The following is a 20,792-nucleotide window of genomic DNA, read 5'->3' on the forward strand; positions in this document are numbered from 1 at the left end:
CATTTGCCACTTTGAAAATCACCTTCTGGTCTCCTCTGGACTGTTAACAAGTTCTTCAAGAAGTTAAAAGGACATTTAATCAGAGACGAGTGGTTTGCCAGCTCCCTCCCCACCTTCACTTGAAAATTGCAACTCATTTTGGAAGCAGTGAAAGACGGACTCACTGTCCAGCAGCACTATTTCTCAAGCACACCTGGACCTGACCTCAGCCCCATGGGCATTTGACAATCCAGTCCCTTTGCCTGGGGCTACTGAAATGTAGTGAGAGTTTTAATTTTTCTTAATGTAAACCAATCAAATAGTTTGCTGATAGGACCACCTTGAGTGTCTCCAAGACGATGTAATATAAACTATACCAAAAGATTATAATCCATTCATTCTAATCCCAATCCACCTGGATCTGGAATGCATTTACTCTTGGATCATCTCTGTAGTGTGAGCACTTCAGGGTTTTCTGTTCCTGACAAGCCAATAGACGAAGGTAAAAATGTGGGGCTCGATTCTCTGATTTTGAGGCGATGTCTTCATGCTGGCGTGGGAACGGTGACGTTTTACGACCAAAGATTTGGCGCAAAATAGCCACCGATCATCCGTTTGGCTTGGGGCTAGCAGCCGTGCAGCGTAGTGCACCCGACTCTAGCTGCCGATATGGCCTGAAGAATTGCCAGGTCCGGGGCCGCGCAGGCGCAGGGTGGTGGCCTGCAGGGGCCGCGGCGTGCAACATGATGCCAGCCACATGTGGACCCGGCCCGCAAAATAGCCCCCACTTTGCCTGGCTCGCAAACCCCGGACCACCCTCCACTAGTGCCCCCAGCCCCTGACAAAGTCGCCCATGCCCGTGGATTGGCCCTCCCCTGACTGTGGCAGCCCTGGACTGAGTTCGTAGCCGTCACGCCGAGTTCCCGACAGGTAAGACCATGAGAGACCCATGCCATTGGGAACTCGGCCGGTTGGGTGGCAGAGCAACGGGAGATGATCTGCGGCCTTCGAAACAGCATGCGGCATACTCCTAGAGTACGCCGCTTTGGAAGAGACGGAGCATCACAAAAGTGGCACCACATCTGATTTAGTCGGAAACAGGTATTCTCTTGCCGATCGCCGAACATGATTTTGCCGTCGGCACCCGGAAAATCTCGCCCATGGTTTTATGGAAACTCCATTCATGGAAAGATATGAAAAACCATAATTAGGTTTATTCTTTTGAATAGCGACTTGAATAGACTGGGATGTAGTTCCCCTAGTGGCCCAGTTGGTGAGTGCAAAACCTCTGTATCAAGCCTCATTCTGTGCTGAGCTAGGTCCTGTTGGCTGGGCTGGTGTTCAGTGCGCCAATTAGTTTTTATACTCCTGAATTAAGAAGGGGAACTGGGGCATAATAAATTGGTCTGTATGCCTGTAGTAGGGAGGCAGAAGTAATGAGTCACTGTTGATTGCAGTCCATTGACACACATGGAAAAGTGCTTGTCGGTAATTTTGACGTCATGGAGTGGTGTCACACCAAGGATAGTGAATGGCTAGCCAGTATTACAATTCTCTCAATGGTTGCTTTCAAAATTAAAATCAGGAGAGGGCAGCACGGTGGCGCAGTGGTTAGCACTGTGATCACAGGTTCAATCCCGGCTCTGGGACACTGTCTGTGTGGATTTTGCACATTCTCCCCGTGCCTGCGTGGATTTCGCCCCCCACAACCCAAAGATGTGCAGATTAGGTGGATTGGCCACGCAAAATTGCCCCTTTACTGAAAAAAATGAATTGGGTACTCTAAATCTATTTTTTTTAAAATCAGTTATAAAGTAAGTGGACTGTGGATTTGCTATCACCCATCATACGCATTTGCAGTAAGACTGAATTATACTCCTGTATCTCGGGTCACAGTGTCATGTTGAATGGTGTTGCCCTCCAATGAACATACAATCTGTCAATACGGAGTGCCTAAGTTCACACCTACTGGCACTGTGTCACTTTTGTGTGGAGGGGAGAAAATGTAGAGGGGAAAAAAAATAATGTTTTCCCACCACAGCCGTACTCTTGTGATGTATGCAACTAAACTGCACTTGCATAAATCTCAACATCATTGACTTAGCCTTTCTCTCCATTTCACAGGAACTCTTACAAAGAATGAGATGCAGTTCAGGCGTCTTCATCTGGGCACAGTATCTTACGGGTTGGATTCTATGGATGAAGTAGAGAGCCATGTTTTTAGTGCATATACACAGGTAATATGTGGCAAGTGGCGAATTGTTACCAATGCTGTTTTACTGTTCAGACTGTTGGCCTCTGATCTTCATTACTGAGGAAAGAGCCAGTGAAACGCCGTTCAGTGATTTATAAAGCCTATGTTGTCATTATGGGTCTGGCGCACTCCGTTCTCATTTGTTTTGCACAGTTGTTTGCGTTGATTATCATGATGTTTCATTTCTTAATTTATTTATTATCTAAATGCAATTCACTTATTCAAATTTCACCATCCCAGATCATTTATTAACTTATAGTTATTTCACTCTATTTTACAATGTGAGAAGGACTGCACTTTGGTGTAACAGGTCAAGACAGGTGAATTCTGTTTGAATCCTGTTGAAAGTGTGATTATCCACTCTCCTGTGGTATGTAGAGTGATTAAGCTTGCAATGACGAGGGGGAGAGTCCCACATCAGCTGAATTGACTTGGACAGCAGAAGTGATCCTGCAGCATGGTTCCATGTGCTGATCCGCTATCCTGTTATAAATGTGTATGTGTGGGTGATGACAGCAGAAATATAATTGGACTCTTGGATTCATACCCATTTGTCAAGTCTACTGTTGCATTTTTTCAAGATCCATACATCAAGAGAGGTCAAGGTATCGGAGGTTGCTTGATATCTGTGGAATTACACCCAGCCATGAGTCAATCCTTCAGAACAAAGACGGGCAGGTTAGGTGGATTGGACATGCTAAATTGCCCTTAGTTTCAAAAAAGGATAGGAGGGATTATTGGGTTATGGGGGTAGGGTGGAAGTGAGGGCTTAAAGTGGTTCGGTGCAGACTCGATCGGCCAAATGGCCTCATTCTGCACTGTATGTTCTATCTTCTAAAAAACAAAAGAGAAAGGGAGGGCAGTTATTGGCAAGGAAAATACAAGTGTGTAAATACCTGGCTTGTGAATAAACCTTCAGTCCTTACACCCTTGAAAAAATAATCTTATTCCTTTCTCAGAGTTACATGGTGAGCCCTAATCCATCTCCTTTCTGGCTACAAAAACAATTCAAATTCTAACTGAATCCAATTCATGGTCCCGACAAAAGAGACATCCTAGATCCAAGATGACAAGAAGAGGCATTGCACCTGACCTTGGGCTTGATCCTACGCTTGATTTTTGCCAAAAGACCGCTTCAGTCCTTACACCCATGCATATTAATTCCATAATTTCCTGTTGCTATTGGGTTCTATTCCAAACATTGTGTGTCATCCCAACCTTGCTTTTATCCCTTTCAGTGATACGTACTAGCAATTTTTAATTCATTGCATTTCCTTAGAATAGAATCCATAGAATTCCTACAGTGTAGAAAGAGGCCATTTGGCCCATTGAGTCTACACCGACCCTCTGAAAGAACACCCTACCTTAGTCCAATCACCCACCCCATTCCTGTAACCCCACCTGACCTGCACATCTGTGGACACTAATGGGCAATTTTTATGATGGTCAATCCAACTATAGAATACTTACAGTGCAGAAGGAGGCCACTTGGCCAATCAAGACTGCACCCACCCTCTGAAAGAGCACCCTATCCAGTCCCACTCCCCTGCCGCATCCCCGTAACCCCACCTAATCTTTGGCATTAAGGGGTAATATCGCAAAGCCAATCCACCCAACCCTGCACATCTTTGGGCTGTGAGAGGAAACCGGAGCAACTGGAGGAAACCCACGCAGATGCAGGGAGAACATGAAAACTCCACACAGGCAATCACCCCAGGCTGGAATAAAACCCAAGTCCCTGATGCTGTGAGGCAGCAGTGACTAACCACTGTGCCACCGTGCCGCCCTGTACAACATTTTAAAGCTGCATCTGAAAGGATCTGTGTCTGTGTCTTTGTAATATCAATTTATTATAGCATCTGTTTGAAGTCTTTGGACAAGTAAAGAGAAACTCTGGTAATTTAATCTGATTGACAAGTCACTGATGCTAAGTGGAAAATACAATCTAACTCTAAACTGTTTGTGCTCCAGAGTCAAGTTACCCAATGGAGCGTTACTGTGTGAAGTGACATTTAAACAGTGGTTCTTCAGGCTAAATAATAGAGCCCATGAACTGTACCCTCCTATGTTACATTTCTCAGCTTTCTTTCCTTCCTTTGTTAACAATTTTACTTTCCCTCCCACCACCACTAATTTTGTCACTTTCACTGCCGCTAGAAGGCATTGGGCAGGATTCTCCCGTATCCGGCGGGCGGGCCGTACCGGCGCCAAAGAGTGCTGTGAACCACTCCGGCGTCGGGCCGCCCGGAAGGTGCAGAATCCTCCACACCGTCGGGGGCTAGGCCAGTGCTGGAGTGATTGGTGCCGCGCCAACGGATGCCGAAGGGCCTCCGCCAGCCGACACGAGTTGGTGCATGCGCAGGAGCTCCAGCGTGTTCCCAGAACCACTGGCGTGATTCCTGCGCATGCGCAGGGGATTTCTTCTCCGTGCCGGTCATGGCGGAGCTTTACACAGGCCGGCGCGGAGGGAAAGAGTGCCCCCACGGCACTGGCCCACCTGCAGATTGGTGGGCCCCGATCATGGGCCAGGCCACCGTGGGGACCCCCCCCAAGGACTCCGCAGGCCACCATCAGAGCCAGGTCCCGCCGGTACAAACCTTGTGTAATTCACGCCGGTGGGACTGGCTGAAAACGGGCGGCTGCTCGGCCCATCGGGGACCGGAGAATCGCCGGAGGGCCACTGCTAACGGCCCCCGAACGGCGTGGCGCAAACCCCGCCCCCGCCAAAAAAACAGTGGCGGAGAATTCAGCAGCCGGTCTTGGAGCGGTGGGGCGGGATTCATGCCGCCCCCTGGCGATTCTCCGACCCAGCGGGGGGTCGGAGAATCCCGCCCATTGAGTTCATATTGGGAAATAAGTTCAGGGAAACTTGTTCTGTGGTACCCTATTGAAGTGATGAACCCCGGTGGTGAATGTTAGCAGTTTATTTGGCTGCAGTGTCATCACAGCCAGCCAAAATGTGCTTTCACCTAATACCCACAAATGTACACTTAGATCTCTGGATGCTGGCCAAAAGCAGGAAACCTGGCTGGTTTCCACCTTTCTAATCCAAGGGTGCAAAGCCAAATGCAGAAGTGCTACAGTATTGGCACCTTTGCTGAGAAATATGAATGAGGTTTAAATCTTAGATCTTTTGGGTTCACTTAGCTCAGCTACCAATTGTGTAAGGTTGCTGAGCTATAGTAAGACCCAGGTAACTCGAGAGTGTCCCAGTTACATGTTACATAGAACATAGAACAGTACAGCACAGAACAGGCCCTTCAGCCCTCGATGTTGTGCCGAACAATGATCACCCTACTTAAACCCACGTAACCCGTATACCCATAACCCAACAATTAACCTTACACTACGGGCAATTTAGCATGGCCAATCCACCTAACCCGCACATCTTTGGACTGTGGGAGGAAACCGGAGCACCCGGAGGAAACCCACGCACACACGGGGAGGACGTGCAGACTCCACACAGACAGTGACCCAGCCGGGAATCGAACCTGGGACCCTGGAGCTGTGAAGCATTGATGCTAACCACCACCTGATGGCCTTTTTCTTGCATTTTACAGTGATGAAAACAATTGTTTAAAATGTTTCGCAAAGCATTGGGAATGTATGGATTGTCTATTCAATAATCACTTGCGAGCATGTCGTGAATTATATAGAAACATAGGAGCATGCGGAGGCCATTCGGCCATTTGAGCCTACTCCGCCATTCATTGTGATCATGTCTGACCATCCAACTCAGTAACCTGTTCCTGCTTTCCCCCCATATCATTTGATCAGGCTATTGACTTGGATGATCAGCCATGATCAGAATGAATGGTGGAGCAGGTTCGAAGGGCCGAATGGCCTCCTGCTCCTATTTTCTATGTTATTCACGAAATGCTCACAGCTGATTATTAGATAGACATTCCAATGCCTGGCAAATGTTTGAAAGCATATTATGGCAGCAACGGTCCCAATCTGCAAGGAGCAAGAACCAGCAGAGGGCAGCAGAGCAGAGCTACTGATCAGCTGTTCTGGGGAAATTTGCATACGTGCAGTGCGGTCAGCCTAAGTTGAAGGTGAACCTGCGAAGAAGACCCAAGGAGTTTGAGTAAAGGCAAGCAACCAGCAGAGGGCAGCAGAGCAGAGCTACTGATCAGCTGTTCTGGGGAAATTTGCATACGTGCAGTGCGGTCAGCCTAAGTTGAAGGTGAACCTGCGAAGAAGACCCAAGGAGTTTGAGTAAAGGCAAGCAACCAGCAGAGGGCAGCAGAGCAGAGCTACTGATCAGCTGTTCTGGGGAAATTTGCATACGTGCAGTGCGGTCAGCCTAAGTTGAAGGTGAACCTGCGAAGAAGACCCAAGGAGTTTGAGTAAAGGCAAGCAACCAGCAGAGGGCAGCAGAGCAGAGCTACTGATCAGCTGTTCTGGGGAAATTTGCATACGTGCAGTGCGGTCAGCCTAAGTTGAAGGTGAACCTGCGAAGAAGACCCAAGGAGTTTGAGTAAAGGCAAGCAACCAGCAGAGGGCAGCAGAGCAGAGCTACTGATCAGCTGTTCTGGGGAAATTTGCATACGTGCAGTGCGGTCAGCCTAAGTTGAAGGTGAACCTGCGAAGAAGACCCAAGGAGTTTGAGTAAAGGCAAGCAACCAGCAGAGGGCAGCAGAGCAGAGCTACTGATCAGCTGTTCTGGGGAAATTTGCATACGTGCAGTGCGGTCAGCCTAAGTTGAAGGTGAACCTGCGAAGAAGACCCAAGGAGTTTGAGTAAAGGCAAGCAACCAGCAGAGGGCAGCAGAGCAGAGCTACTGATCAGCTGTTCTGGGGAAATTTGCATACGTGCAGTGCGGTCAGCCTAAGTTGAAGGTGAACCTGCGAAGAAGACCCAAGGAGTTTGAGTAAAGGCAAGCAACCAGCAGAGGGCAGCAGAGCAGAGCTACTGATCAGCTGTTCTGGGGAAATTTGCATACGTGCAGTGCGGTCAGCCTAAGTTGAAGGTGAACCTGCGAAGAAGACCCAAGGAGTTTGAGTAAAGGCAAGCAACCAGCAGAGGGCAGCAGAGCAGAGCTACTGATCAGCTGTTCTGGGGAAATTTGCATACGTGCAGTGCGGTCAGCCTAAGTTGAAGGTGAACCTGCGAAGAAGACCCAAGGAGTTTGAGTAAAGGCAAGCAACCAGCAGAGGGCAGCAGAGCAGAGCTACTGATCAGCTGTTCTGGGGAAATTTGCATACGTGCAGTGCGGTCAGCCTAAGTTGAAGGTGAACCTGCGAAGAAGACCCAAGGAGTTTGAGTAAAGGCAAGCAACCAGCAGAGGGCAGCAGAGCAGAGCTACTGATCAGCTGTTCTGGGGAAATTTGCATACGTGCAGTGCGGTCAGCCTAAGTTGAAGGTGAACCTGCGAAGAAGACCCAAGGAGTTTGAGTAAAGGCAAGCAACCAGCAGAGGGCAGCAGAGCAGAGCTACTGATCAGCTGTTCTGGGGAAATTTGCATACGTGCAGTGCGGTCAGCCTAAGTTGAAGGTGAACCTGCGAAGAAGACCCAAGGAGTTTGAGTAAAGGCAAGCAACCAGCAGAGGGCAGCAGAGCAGAGCTACTGATCAGCTGTTCTGGGGAAATTTGCATACGTGCAGTGCGGTCAGCCTAAGTTGAAGGTGAACCTGCGAAGAAGACCCAAGGAGTTTGAGTAAAGGCAAGCAACCAGCAGAGGGCAGCAGAGCAGAGCTACTGATCAGCTGTTCTGGGGAAATTTGCATACGTGCAGTGCGGTCAGCCTAAGTTGAAGGTGAACCTGCGAAGAAGACCCAAGGAGTTTGAGTAAAGGCAAGCAACCAGCAGAGGGCAGCAGAGCAGAGCTACTGATCAGCTGTTCTGGGGAAATTTGCATACGTGCAGTGCGGTCAGCCTAAGTTGAAGGTGAACCTGCGAAGAAGACCCAAGGAGTTTGAGTAAAGGCAAGCAACCAGCAGAGGGCAGCAGAGCAGAGCTACTGATCAGCTGTTCTGGGGAAATTTGCATACGTGCAGTGCGGTCAGCCTAAGTTGAAGGTGAACCTGCGAAGAAGACCCAAGGAGTTTGAGTAAAGGCAAGCAACCAGCAGAGGGCAGCAGAGCAGAGCTACTGATCAGCTGTTCTGGGGAAATTTGCATACGTGCAGTGCGGTCAGCCTAAGTTGAAGGTGAACCTGCGAAGAAGACCCAAGGAGTTTGAGTAAAGGCAAGCAACCAGCAGAGGGCAGCAGAGCAGAGCTACTGATCAGCTGTTCTGGGGAAATTTGCATACGTGCAGTGCGGTCAGCCTAAGTTGAAGGTGGTTTGTGGAGGGGCTGTTGGCAAGTGACAGTTAAACCCGAAACACTTTGAGAGTGTTTCCCACCCTACCTCCTCCTCTAACCAACCCCCCCCACCCCACGGTGGTTGGGAAGCGGGAGCAGGGGCCTGTCGTGAAGGTGAGTGAGTGCCTTTAAATTTGCTTACCTTTCAGCGGGATCAGGGTTTGAGATAATATCAAGTAAGCTCTTCCTTTCTTTTTCTTTTTCTTGTTTTTTTTTTAATCTAGAGGGGATGTCAGGGAAGGCAGTACAATGCTCCTCCTGCAGAATGTTTGAGGTGAGGGACGCCGTCAGTGTCCCTGCTGATTTCATCTGTGGGAAGTGCACCCAACTCCAGCTCCTCAAAAACCGTGTTAGGGACCTGGAGCTTGAGCTGGATGAACTTCGGATCATTCGGGAGGCAGAGGGGGTCATAGATAGGAGCTTCAGGGAAGTAGTTACACCAAAGACTGGAGATAGATGGGTAACTGTAAGAGGGACTGGGAAGAAGCAGTCAGTGCAGGGACCCCCTGCGGTCATTCCCCTGAGTAACAAGTATACCGTTTTGGATACTTGTGGGGGGGACGACTTACCAGGGGTAAGCCATGGGGTACGGGCATCTGGCACGGAGTCTGTCCCTGTTGCTCAGAAGGGAAGGGGGGAAAGGAGTAGAACATTAGTAATTGGGGACTCAATAGTCAGGGGCACAGATAGGAGATTTTGTGGGAGCGAGAGAGACTCACGTTTGGTATGTTGCCTCCCAGGTGCAAGGGTACGTGATGTCTCGGATCGTGTTTTCCGGGTCCTTAAGGGGGAGGGGGAGCAGCCCCAAGTCGTAGTCCACATTGGCACTAACGACATAGGTAGGAAAGGGGACAAGGATGTCAGGCAGGCCTTTAGGGAGCTAGGATGGAAGCTCAGAGCGAGAACAAACAGAGTTGTTATCTCTGGGTTGTTGCCCGTGCCACGTGATAGTGAGATGAGGAATAGGGAGAGAGAGCAATTAAACACGTGGCTACAGGGATGGTGCAGGCGGGAGGGATTCAGATTTCTGGATAACTGGGGCTCTTTCTGGGGAAGGTGGGACCTCTATAGACAGGATGGTCTACATCTGAATCTGAGGGGCACCAATATCCTGGGGGGGAGATTTGTTAGTACTCTTTGGGGGGGTTTAAACTAATTCAGCAGGGGCATGGGAACCTGGATTGTAGTTTTGGGGTGCGAGAGATTGAGAGTAGAGAGGTCAGGAGCACAGTTTTGACTTCGCAGGAGGGCGGCAGTGTTCAGGTCTGTGGTTTGAAGTGTGTCTATTTCAATGCCAGGAGTATACGAAATAAGGTAGGGGAACTGGCAGCATGGGTTGGTACCTGGGACTTCGATGTTGTGGCCATTTCAGAGACATGGATAGAGCAGGGACAGGAATGGTTGTTGCAGGTTCCGGGGTTTAGGTGCTTTAGTAAGGTCAGAGAAGGGGGCAAAAGAGGGGGAGGTGTGGCGCTGCTAGTCAAGGACAGTATTACGGTGGTAGAAAGGATGCAAGATGGGGACTCTTCTTCCGAGGTAGTATGGGCTGAGGTTAGAAACAGGAAAGGAGAGGTCACCCTGTTGGGAGTTTTCTATAGGCCACCTAATAGTTCTAGAGATGTAGAGGAAAGGATGGCGAAGATGATTCTGGAAAAGAGCGAAAGTAACAGGGTAGTTGTTATGGGAGACTTTAACTTTCCTAATATTGACTGGAAAAGATATAGTTCGAGTACATTGGATGGGTCGTTCTTTGTACAATGTGTGCAGGAGGGTTTTCTGACACAATATGTTGACAGGCCAACAAGAGGTGAGGCCACTTTGGATTTGGTTTTGGGTAATGAACCAGGACAGGTGTTAGATCTGGAGGTAGGTGAACACTTTGGAGACAGTGACCACAATTCGGTGACCTTTACGTTAGTGATGGAAAGGGATAAGTATACCCCGCAGAGCAAGAGTTATAGCTGGGGGAAGGGCAATTATGATGCCATTAGACATGACTTAGGATGTGTTGGTTGGAGAAGTAGGCTGCAAGGGTTGGGCACACTGGATATGTGGAGCTTGTTCAAGGAACAGCTATTGCATGTTCTTGATAAGTACGTACCAGTCAGGCAGGGAGGAAGGGGTCGAGCGAGGGAACCGTGGTTTACCAAAGAAGTGGAATCTCTTGTTAAGAGGAAGAAGGAGGCCTATGTGAAGATGAGGCGTGAAGTTTCAGTTGGGGCGCTTGATAGTTACAAGGAAGCGAGGAAGGATCTAAAGAAAGAGCTGAGACGAGCAAGGAGGGGACATGAGAAGTCTTTGGCAGGTAGGATCAAGGAAAACCCAAAAGCTTTCTATAGGTATGTCAGGAATAAAAGAATGACTAGGGTAAGAGTAGGGCCAGTCAAGGACAGTGGTGGGAAGTTGTGTGTGGAGGCTGAGGAGATAAGCGAGATACTAAATGAATACTTTTCGTCAGTATTCACTCAAGAAAAAGATAATATTGTGGAGGAGAATGCTGAGACCCAGGCTATTAGAATAGATGGCATTGAGGTGCGTAGGGAAGAAGTGTTGGCAATTCTGGACAAGGTGAAATAGATAAGTCCCCGGGGCCGGATGGGATTTATCCTAGGATTCTCTGGGAAGCCAGGGAAGAGATTGCTGAGCCTTTGGCTTTGATTTTTAGGTCATCATTGGCTACAGGAATAGTGCCAGAGGACTGGAGGATAGCAAATGTGGTCCCTTTGTTCAAGAAGGGGAGTAGAGATAACCCCGGTAACTATAGGCCGGTGAGCCTAACGTCTGTGGTGGGTAAAGTCTTGGAGAGGATTATAAAAGATACGATTTATAATCATCTAGATAGGAATAATATGATTAGGGATAGTCAGCATGGTTTTGTGAAGGGTAGGTCATGCCTCACAAACCTTATCGAGTTCTTTGAGAAGGTGACTGAACAGGTAGACGAGGGTAGAGCAGTTGATGTGGTGTATATGGATTTCAGTAAAGCGTTTGATAAGGTTCCCCACGGTCGGCTATTGCAGAAAATACGGAGGCTGGGGATTGAGGGTGATTTAGAGATGTGGATCAGAAATTGGCTAGTTGAAAGAAGACAGAGAGTGGTAGTTGATGGGAAATGTTCAGAATGGAGTTCAGTTACGAGTGGCGTACCACAAGGATCTGTTCTGGGGCCGTTGCTGTTTGTCATTTTTATAAATGACCTAGAGGAGGGCGCAGAAGGATGGGTGAGTAAATTTGCAGACGACACTAAAGTCGGTGGAGTTGTAGACAGTGCGGAAGGATGTTGCAGGTTACAGAGGGACATAGATAAGCTGCAGAGCTGGGCTGAGAGGTGGCAAATGGAGTTTAATGTGGAGAAGTGTGAGGTGATTCACTTTGGAAAGAATAACAGGAATGCGGAATATTTGGCTAATGGTAAAATTCTTGGTAGTGTGGATGAGCAGAGGGATCTCGGTGTCCATGTACATAGATCCCTGAAAGTTGCCACCCAGGTTGATAGGGTTGTGAAGAAGGCCTATGGTGTGTTGGCCTTTATTGGTAGAGGGATTGAGTTCCGGAGCCATGAGGTCATGATGCAGCTGTACCAAACTCTGGTACGGCCGCATTTGGAGTATTGCGTACAGTTCTGGTCGCCTCATTATAGGAAGGACGTGGAAGCTTTGGAACGGGTGCAGAGGAGATTTACCAGGATGTTGCCTGGTATGGAGGGAAAATCTTATGAGGAAAGGCTGATGGACTTGAGGTTGTTTTCGTTAGAGAGAAGAAGGTTGAGAGGTGACTTAATAGAGGCATACAAAATGATCAGAGGGTTAGATAGGGTGGACAGCGAGAGCCTTCTCCCGCGGATGGAGGTGGCTAGCACGAGGGGACATAGCCTTAAATTGAGGTGTAATAGATATAGGACAGAGGTCAGAGGTGGGTTTTTTACGCAAAGAGTGGTGAGGCCGTGGAATGCCCTACCTGCAACAGTAGTGAACTCGCCAACATTGAGGGCATTTAAAAATTTATTGGATAAGCATATGGATGATAAGGGCATAGTGTAGGTTAGATGGCCTTTAGTTTTTTTTTTCCATGTCGGTGCAACATCGAGGGCCGAAGGGCCTGTACTGCGCTGTATTGTTCTATGTTCTATGTTCTATGAGCCTTTCCTGCTGGGCTCACCAGCAAGAAATTACTCATGTGCGGCCTTGGAGGAGAGAATCTCCCAGAGGCCAAAATACGGAAAAGTGCCCTTGAATAACTGGTGATTCTCGGTGGTGGCCCAAAACCGGACATAGATTTTTTTCTGGTTAAATTGCGCCCAAAATTTGTAGCTCAGTACAGCAACTTGATGACTAGATCCATTTCCATTGATATACGTATTCCTACAACTGGAATGTAATACAGTATTACCCTAAAGAGGGATATTTACCATAAAATGTGACTATGGTTGCAACAGTCAGAATTTGGGAATTTTGAAAATGGCTCACAAATTGGAATTATGAACAAGTGTGACCCAGCCAACATTGGAAGTCTACATAACAGATTTTATATTGCTTAAAAAATGTAACAAAGTAATTTGAAAAATGAACCAAAATGTAGTCACACAAGCCATATTACAAGTGCACCACACAACTTCCTCGAACTGTGTGTTTTTAATTATATTTCATTATTAAGCTGCAGCTACCGTCCCAACTTCCCATGAAATTAATCCTGTGTTTGTCAGGATATACATAAAACATTTTTTATATTTGCTCTTTCTTTAGTTACAGGAGACCAGTGTCATTTTGTGGGGTTAGAATTCGACTATTAAGATAAGGAACGCAAGTTTTAGTTATGCAAATTCAGAGAGCCAGCAAACAGATGCGACTGGCCCACAATTCAAACTACAACAATGCCGAATTTTCAAGTCCCTGGGACACACATTAATTTTAATCAGTATAATAATGGTTACTGTAACTGCGGACAGATTGTATCATTCAGACTAGCCTAACTTGGTATGGAGATAACCAATGCTGTTGTTAGCTTCAAATTCTAAACAGCTTCTACATTATTTGCATTGTTCTCTACACCCTCTCAATTATGGCGTCTACAAATCATGGCATTTGCAAGTGATGGCGTTTACAATGCATATACTAAATTAATGTTGGATTCTCTTGTTTCCCAGCCACCGGCTTCACAGGATAAGCCCCCCTCAACAACTCCGAAAATACGTAAAACCGTCAATGTTCGGGTTCACGAAGCGGTGAAGGCAATCGCACTGTGCCACAACGTCACACCCGTCTACGAGTCTCATGGGCCGGACTCAACTGACCAAGCTGAAGCTGAGCAAAACTATGAGGACGCATGTCGGGTTTACCAAGCAGCCAGTCCAGATGAGGTTAGTCCTTCTCATCTACCCTCAAGCGTAACTTCCTTCTCCAGCAAATGTCCTTCAACATGAGATCCAATTCCACTTGCAGTAATTGGGTTTAACCTTTTATTATTTTTTTTTTTAAGTTTGTTTGATTATGTCCTTCACCTTCAGGTGCTGAGCTTGTTAGTTCTGGGACTCATACATTTCATAAATTTTTGTCACAAAGTGGTATAAAGTAGAAGCCCATAATTCTACCGACTAGAATAACAACAATTTGTTATGTTTTACTATTGCTGGGATGTACAGAATGACACCCCTTAAGTTGTAATAAGGAGACCCATTGTGTAGGGTCTGACGGCTTCATGGTGTGTAAGAGCAGCTCAAGTTGATGTTGCTTCTCCTCCTCCAAATTTGTGCCCACGCAGGGTCGGAGAATCGCCCGGAGCCGCCGTAAATCTGCCCCCGCCGTGGCAGAAATTCTCAGCCACCCGGGAATTGGCGAGGGCGGGAATCGCGCCACGTCGAGCAGCGAGCCCCCTGCGGCGATTCTCCGGCCCGCGATTCCCGCCGCTGGGAGGCCTCTCCCGCCGCCGAGGTTTGAACCACCTCTGGTGGCGGCGGGATCAGAGGCGCGAGTGGGTCCTGGGGGGAGGCGCGGGGCGATCGGACCCTGGGATGTGCCCCCACGGTGGCCAGGCCTGCGATCGGGGCCCACCGATCGGCGGGCAGGCCAGTGCTGTGGGGGCACTCTTTCTCTTCCGCCGCCGCCACGGCCTACACCATGGCGGAGGTGGAAGAGAATTCCCCAGCACGCATGTGGTGGTGGTGACGTCAGCGGCAGCAGCCGCTGACGTCACCACCGGCGCATGTGCGAAGCGGAGAAGGCCTTTCGGCCAGCCCCGGCGCCGGGCGGCGGGTGTCAAAGGCCGTTGGTGCCGGTTTTGGCGCCAGTCGGCGTGGTGCCAACCGCTCCAGCGTGGGCCTAGCCACCAAAGGTGTGGAGAGTTCCGCACCTTTGGGAGGCCCGACGCCGGAGTGGTTGGCGCGACTCCACTACGCCGGGACCCCCCGCCCAGCCGGGTAGGGGAGAATCCCGCCCCAGATATCTATTCTTTGGAAGGAAATGTTTTTGAAATTTCACCACCCAGTATTGGATCATGGGGCCCCGAATTATGTGCTGTTCCTGTTACACCGTCCCAAGTGATGCCAGAATCTCAACTTCCGACAGTATCAATGCAAATTTATTCCATTTATCACAACGTCCATTCTTGTCCCGGCGGGGGGGGGGGGGGGGGGGGGGGGTCCCGACATGGCGCCAAAACCGGCACCAACGGCCTTTGACGCCCGGCACCAGGGCTGGCCGAAAGGCCTTCGCCGGTTCGCGCATGCGCCGGTGATGACGTCAGCGACAGCTGCCGGTCACCACCGGCGCATGTGCGCTGGGGGATTCTCTTCCACCACACCGTGGCGGTGGCGGAAGAGAAAAAGTGCTCCCACGGCACTGGTCCGCCCGCCGATCGGTGGGCCCCGATCGCGGGCCTAGCCACCGTGGGGTCACCCCCCGGGGTCCGATTGCTCCGCGCCCCCCCCCCCAGGACCCCGGGGGCCCGCTCGCGCCTCCGATCCCGCCGCCACCAGAGATGGTTCAAACCTCGGCGGCGGGAGAGGCCTCCCAGCAGCGGGACTTCGGCCCATCGCGGGCCGGAGAATCGCCGCAGGGGGCTCGCCGCTTGACGTGGCGCGATTCCGGACCCCGCCAATTCCCGGGTGGAGGAGAATTTCTGCCATGGCGGGGGTGGGATTTTCGGCGGCCCCGGGCGATTCTCCGACCCTGCGTGGGGTCGGAGAATTTCACCCCAGATGAGCATATGCTAGTGCTAAAGCTGGGCTGGTCCTGGCTCGGGAAAATAATCCAGATTGTGTGATGATCTCATGATTCATATCCATGCATTGATTTACCAGCCAGCCATTAGGATTGCTTTGCAGGATGCTTACATTGAACTCTGGTAGGTTGCTGTAACCACAGAAGTATTTTATATGAACCATCAATTTGTGTTGGGCTTTAAATATTAGAATGAGATCCGCACATTTACATGTTTTAAATAAGAACTCTTTCCTCCAAAGCTACAGGTATATTCTGATTCAGTGTAACATCTCTGCCTATTAATCTCCTAATAATAATAATCTTTATTTATACAAGTAGGCTTACATTAACACTGCAATGAAGTTACTGTGTAAAGCCCCTAGTCGCCACAGTCCGGCGCCTGTTTGGGTACATGGAGGAAGAATTTAGAATGTCCAAATTATCCAACAACACGTCTTTTGGGACTTGTGGGAGGAAACTGGAGCACCCAGAGGAAACCCGTGCAGGCACCTTGTGTCAATGACGTCCTGATGAAAATGGCGTCCTTATTGACATTGTTATCTTTTTTCTAATCAAATGTTTTTTATAATTTATATATTTTTTTATTAAGGGGCAATTTAGCGTGGCCAATCCACCTACCCTGCACATTTTTGGGTTGTGGGGGTGAAACCCACACAGACACGGGAGAATGTGCAAACTCCACACAGACAGTGACCCTGGGCCAGGATCGAACCTGGGTCTTCGGCGCTGTGAAGCAGCAGTGCTAACCGCTGCACCAGCATGCTGCCCAGAATCAAATGTTATTTATATATGGTCATATTGGTTAAAGAATACACAGAGTAGGAAGGTGATTTTTATGAAAAGATGAAAAAAAAAACAATTTTAGTTTTAAACAATATGGACCGATAATATCATATTGCTCTGTCAGCCAGTTTGAAATATTCAATTCTGGGAATAGACCAGCATTTGTGATTTATTCTGTCATCCACAAGACATTAAACATTTTTTTAGTGTACCCAATTCATTTTATTCCAATTAAGGGGCAATTTAGCATGGCCAATCCACCTCGCCTGCACATCTTTGAGTTGTGGGGGCGAAACCCACGCAAAGACGGGGAGAATGTGCAAACTCCACACGGACAGTGACCCAGAGCCGGGATTGAACCTGGGACCTCGGCGGCGTGAAGCTGCAGGGCTAACCCACTGCGCCACCGTGCAGCCTGACATAAACCTGGCAAAGCCTATTTAGTTACTATTTATAACCAGGCTAAAATTCAACTTATCACTAATACTATAAAAATGAGAATAATAGACAGTAATGAGCTGTGGGTTTAAGTGTCCAGAGGTGACCTTGTTTTTTAAAAAAAAGTATATTTCTCACTTTAGTATAGTTCTACTTGACACAGGTGGTAGCCCGTCAACGCGACCTGAATCGCCCTGGGACTGGCACCGTTTTCGTCCATGTTGAACACTCGCGATGCAGTCCTGGCGTCAGCACTTAGTCTCTCAAACGGAGAATTCGCCCATTGTCTCTATAAGCCCAACCAGAGAACAAGGGGGAAACAGGATGAGGCCATGAAAACATGGTAAAATGGTGCACGCCTTCCCACGCAGTGAATACTTGCAATTGTCACGAGGGTTCAGGGTAAATATTTTACTCCATTTTCGGACATGCACGGATATATATATCTTCTTCCACTCCTGCAGTGCTAGAGGCACCAATGACACACCACAACCTCCTCTCTTCAGATACCGGATCCACCTGCAGCCATGCAGGAACCAATCATGGATTCTTTATACCTACCCCTAAAAAAAAGAAACATACACTATGAAAATATGTGAGAATCCCAGTTCTAAAAGGGTGTCTCTAAACCCCAGTCTCAGGCCTGGTACAGAACCAACATCATTCCACACATTTATACAGAGAGAACCAGCAACAACATGTTTGGATTATGATCAGTGCTGTCAACACCTCTGCACTATATGGGGAACGTCCGATAGACCATCAGACCGGATCATGATTCATAACAGCACACTGCTCACCCAGATGAAGAGAAAAAGAAAAAAAAAACCCTATGTGAAGAATGCCCGAGCTACCCGAGGAATATTAGCCATTGTCCCACAATGCACGCCATAACAAGTCAGATATTAAGGGAAACAACAGCATTGCTTCAACAGAGGCACAGCCATTGCCTCCATGTTGGAAAACCCAACCACAACGAGAACACACAGAAAATCACAATATAAGACCACTTGGAGGAGGGCGCCTAACTCCCCCATCAAACCTACCTCCACACGCGGGAAGGGCTCCAACAATGTAAAGGCATCCCAAACAGCCTCTCTCTTCAACAAATCAGTCAAGGATTAACCAAACAAACCTCAGCTGCACTGCCACTCAATTCCTCATTTTGTAATAGCTCTAAAGAGCCAGAAATTGAGAAAAGTAAGAAGGAACCCAATCCTCCTCAATATACATAATCTGCCTGTGCCATCGAAGGAGACAAATACGGATTCTTAAATTCAAAACAACAAAAAAAACAATCCGATAAGGTTAGCTCTAATTTCGGGGGGGGGGTCTATCCTCAATCTCAGTGAGGACTTAACTAAGCCTACTATCCAACTCAACATCAACCAACCACCTGCTGTGACTCCACACATCTTCATTATAAACAAGAAAAGGGTGTCAAAAAAGCACTCCCTTCCCATAACCACAAGAATTACATCACATAATAAAAAAAAGGAGTAACACTGTGCACAGACAACATTTCACATAATTGACTTAAAATGGCTTTTTGCTAGAACAGGATAACAGGCGACTCTGGCCCACGTGCTCACACCTCGCACACCCTTGCAGGAGAAAAGACAACAACAAATAATCAGCAACAGAATTGCAGGATAGTAGCATCATCAATGTTACTTGAAAAGGCAAAGCAATGACAACATCATCGAACACACCCAAGGATCTCTGAAGGATACCAACGAATGAAGCGCCTTCAGTTCCACCATGCCACTGCCCAAAGGTCACGCGATCCACTGGGGGGGGGGGGGGGGGGGGGGGGGGGGGAGAGAGAGAGAGAGAGAGGCTGACTCGACATGATCAACCACCAATAACCCTTTGCGACAAGCATCGAGAACAGGGAACAGGGTAATATCGGACCAGTGACCTAATTGATCCCAGACCTCGAAGACCGGATACATAGTGCTCCTTCAAACCTGATACGTTCAAGATTATTAAATCGCCTCCCAATTCTCGCCAAGGATCTGGCTCACAGACACTCGTTGTATGGCCCCTACCTCCCAGGATCTCAATGAATCAAAGGCAGCCCCTCACCAGGAAAGTGCTCTATCGAATACAAGGATTCTCTCCCGTGCCTCCACCATTCTCCCATGGATACCTCGCAATTACCCAAAGTGAGCTCCCAAGAGCTGTAACACGGAGCCAAGATCCTCAACCTGAACAATATTCTCAATGGCAGCCATCATCCCGATGCACACAGCACTGCCGAGGTGAAGGCCTGCTCACCAGCAACAACACCACTGCAAGCTGGGCCCTATCCCAGCCCACTCCAATCACCATGGTCAAACGAGGATTGTCTACAATTTACTCTGCTGCTCATCGCAAAACTCCAGTTAGGATCATCCAGGGACATAGTCCAAGACATATATCCCCCCAAAAATAGACCATGACCTGGTTTTTAATAAGCATGCTTCAGGTAAAAAAAGGTTTGAAGCAATTGCGATAAATTCTGCTGATAGTAGCACACACAGAGCTCTGGGGGAAGTATCTTGCTATGGTCCATTTTCGGGTGCGTAAACGATGGCACACATGTTCTGTGCCCAAGCTAGAAGGCCAGACATTAATGTAATAATCTTAGTGAGTTGCTGATGATGCATCTCTATGGCCAGAATCAATACTTATTGTTTTCCTTGTTTGCGGTAGTCCCCTCGGTAAGTCCTAGGAGAGAGAGAAGAGATAGAAAATTACAGCACAGAACAGGCCCTTCGGCCCTCAATGTTGTGCCGAGCCATGATCACCCTACTCAAACCCACGTATCCACCCTATACCCATAACCCAACAACACCCCCCTTAACCTTACTTTCATTAGGACGCTACGGGCAATTTAGCATGGCCAATCCACCTAACCCGCACATCTTTGGACTGTGGGAGGAAACCGGAGCACCCGGAGGAAACCCACGCACACAGGGGGAGGACGTGCAGACTCCACACAGACAGTGACCCAGCCGGGAATCGAACCTGGGACCCTGGAGCTGTGAAGCATTTATGCTAACCACCATGCTACCCTGCTGCCCTAATGAATATGAAAATGAAATGAAAATCGCTTATTGTCACAAGTAGGCTTCAATGAAGTTACTGTGAAAAGGCCCTAGTCGCCACATTCCGGCGCCTGTTCGGGGAGGCTGGTACGGGCCTGGTACCAGAATAGAGATTGAGCAGACCACTGGGAACTAGGAGGAGCACTATTCTCGTTTTTCACAATATCCCTCCAACAACCCCCACCCTCCACTTCCCAAATGGCTATGAGTCGTACAGTGAATAAGGCAGCTGTTTGATGGCGGTGAACACTGAAGCTTGTTGGAATCACATCCTCGCAGCCCTGGTTGTTGGATTATGGCAATAAACGAGAACCCATGTTGACTTTCCCTATCCCAATCTGGGACACTGAGGTGACTTACTTACTTCAGGTGAGATGAAGGTGCCTTTATATTGCGCTAGTGTCACTGAGACTTGATAAAATGAGAGTTCCCACCAACTTGTTTCAGCAACTACTGGCAATTTTACATTTTGCTTCCTGTTTGGTCTTGTATGTCCCCAACATCAAATAGTACCTGCACAGCATAAAGGTATCTTAGCACAGCAGAATCTGGAGATCAATCCTCTGACCTTTCTGCATTCTATGACTCAAATATTCATTGGATAAATTCACTGAGCCAACAATGAAGTCTGCATTCTTCCTGCTAACTGCTATCATGAAAACTAGCTCCAAGGACAAATGAAGCTATTACTGAAAATATATAAGCCACAGGCCGTCTCA

General features: G+C 48.4%; 1 protein-coding gene across 2 annotated transcripts in view; it reads left to right on the forward strand.

The window, feature by feature from the left end:
- LOC119969467 (probable phospholipid-transporting ATPase IIA) overlaps positions 1-20,792 on the forward strand; it is a 280,025-nt gene that overhangs the window by 125,878 nt on the left and 133,355 nt on the right. For both annotated transcript variants that reach the window (XM_038803124.1, XM_038803125.1), the window contains 2 exons: positions 2,104-2,216; positions 13,687-13,899. In XM_038803124.1, the coding sequence (XP_038659052.1) occupies positions 2,104-2,216; positions 13,687-13,899 (326 nt within the window). The remainder of the gene's footprint in view (positions 1-2,103; positions 2,217-13,686; positions 13,900-20,792) is intronic.

The sequence above is a fragment of the Scyliorhinus canicula genome, chromosome 7 (genome assembly GCF_902713615.1).
Source record: "Scyliorhinus canicula chromosome 7, sScyCan1.1, whole genome shotgun sequence".
NCBI lineage: Eukaryota > Metazoa > Chordata > Chondrichthyes > Carcharhiniformes > Scyliorhinidae > Scyliorhinus > Scyliorhinus canicula.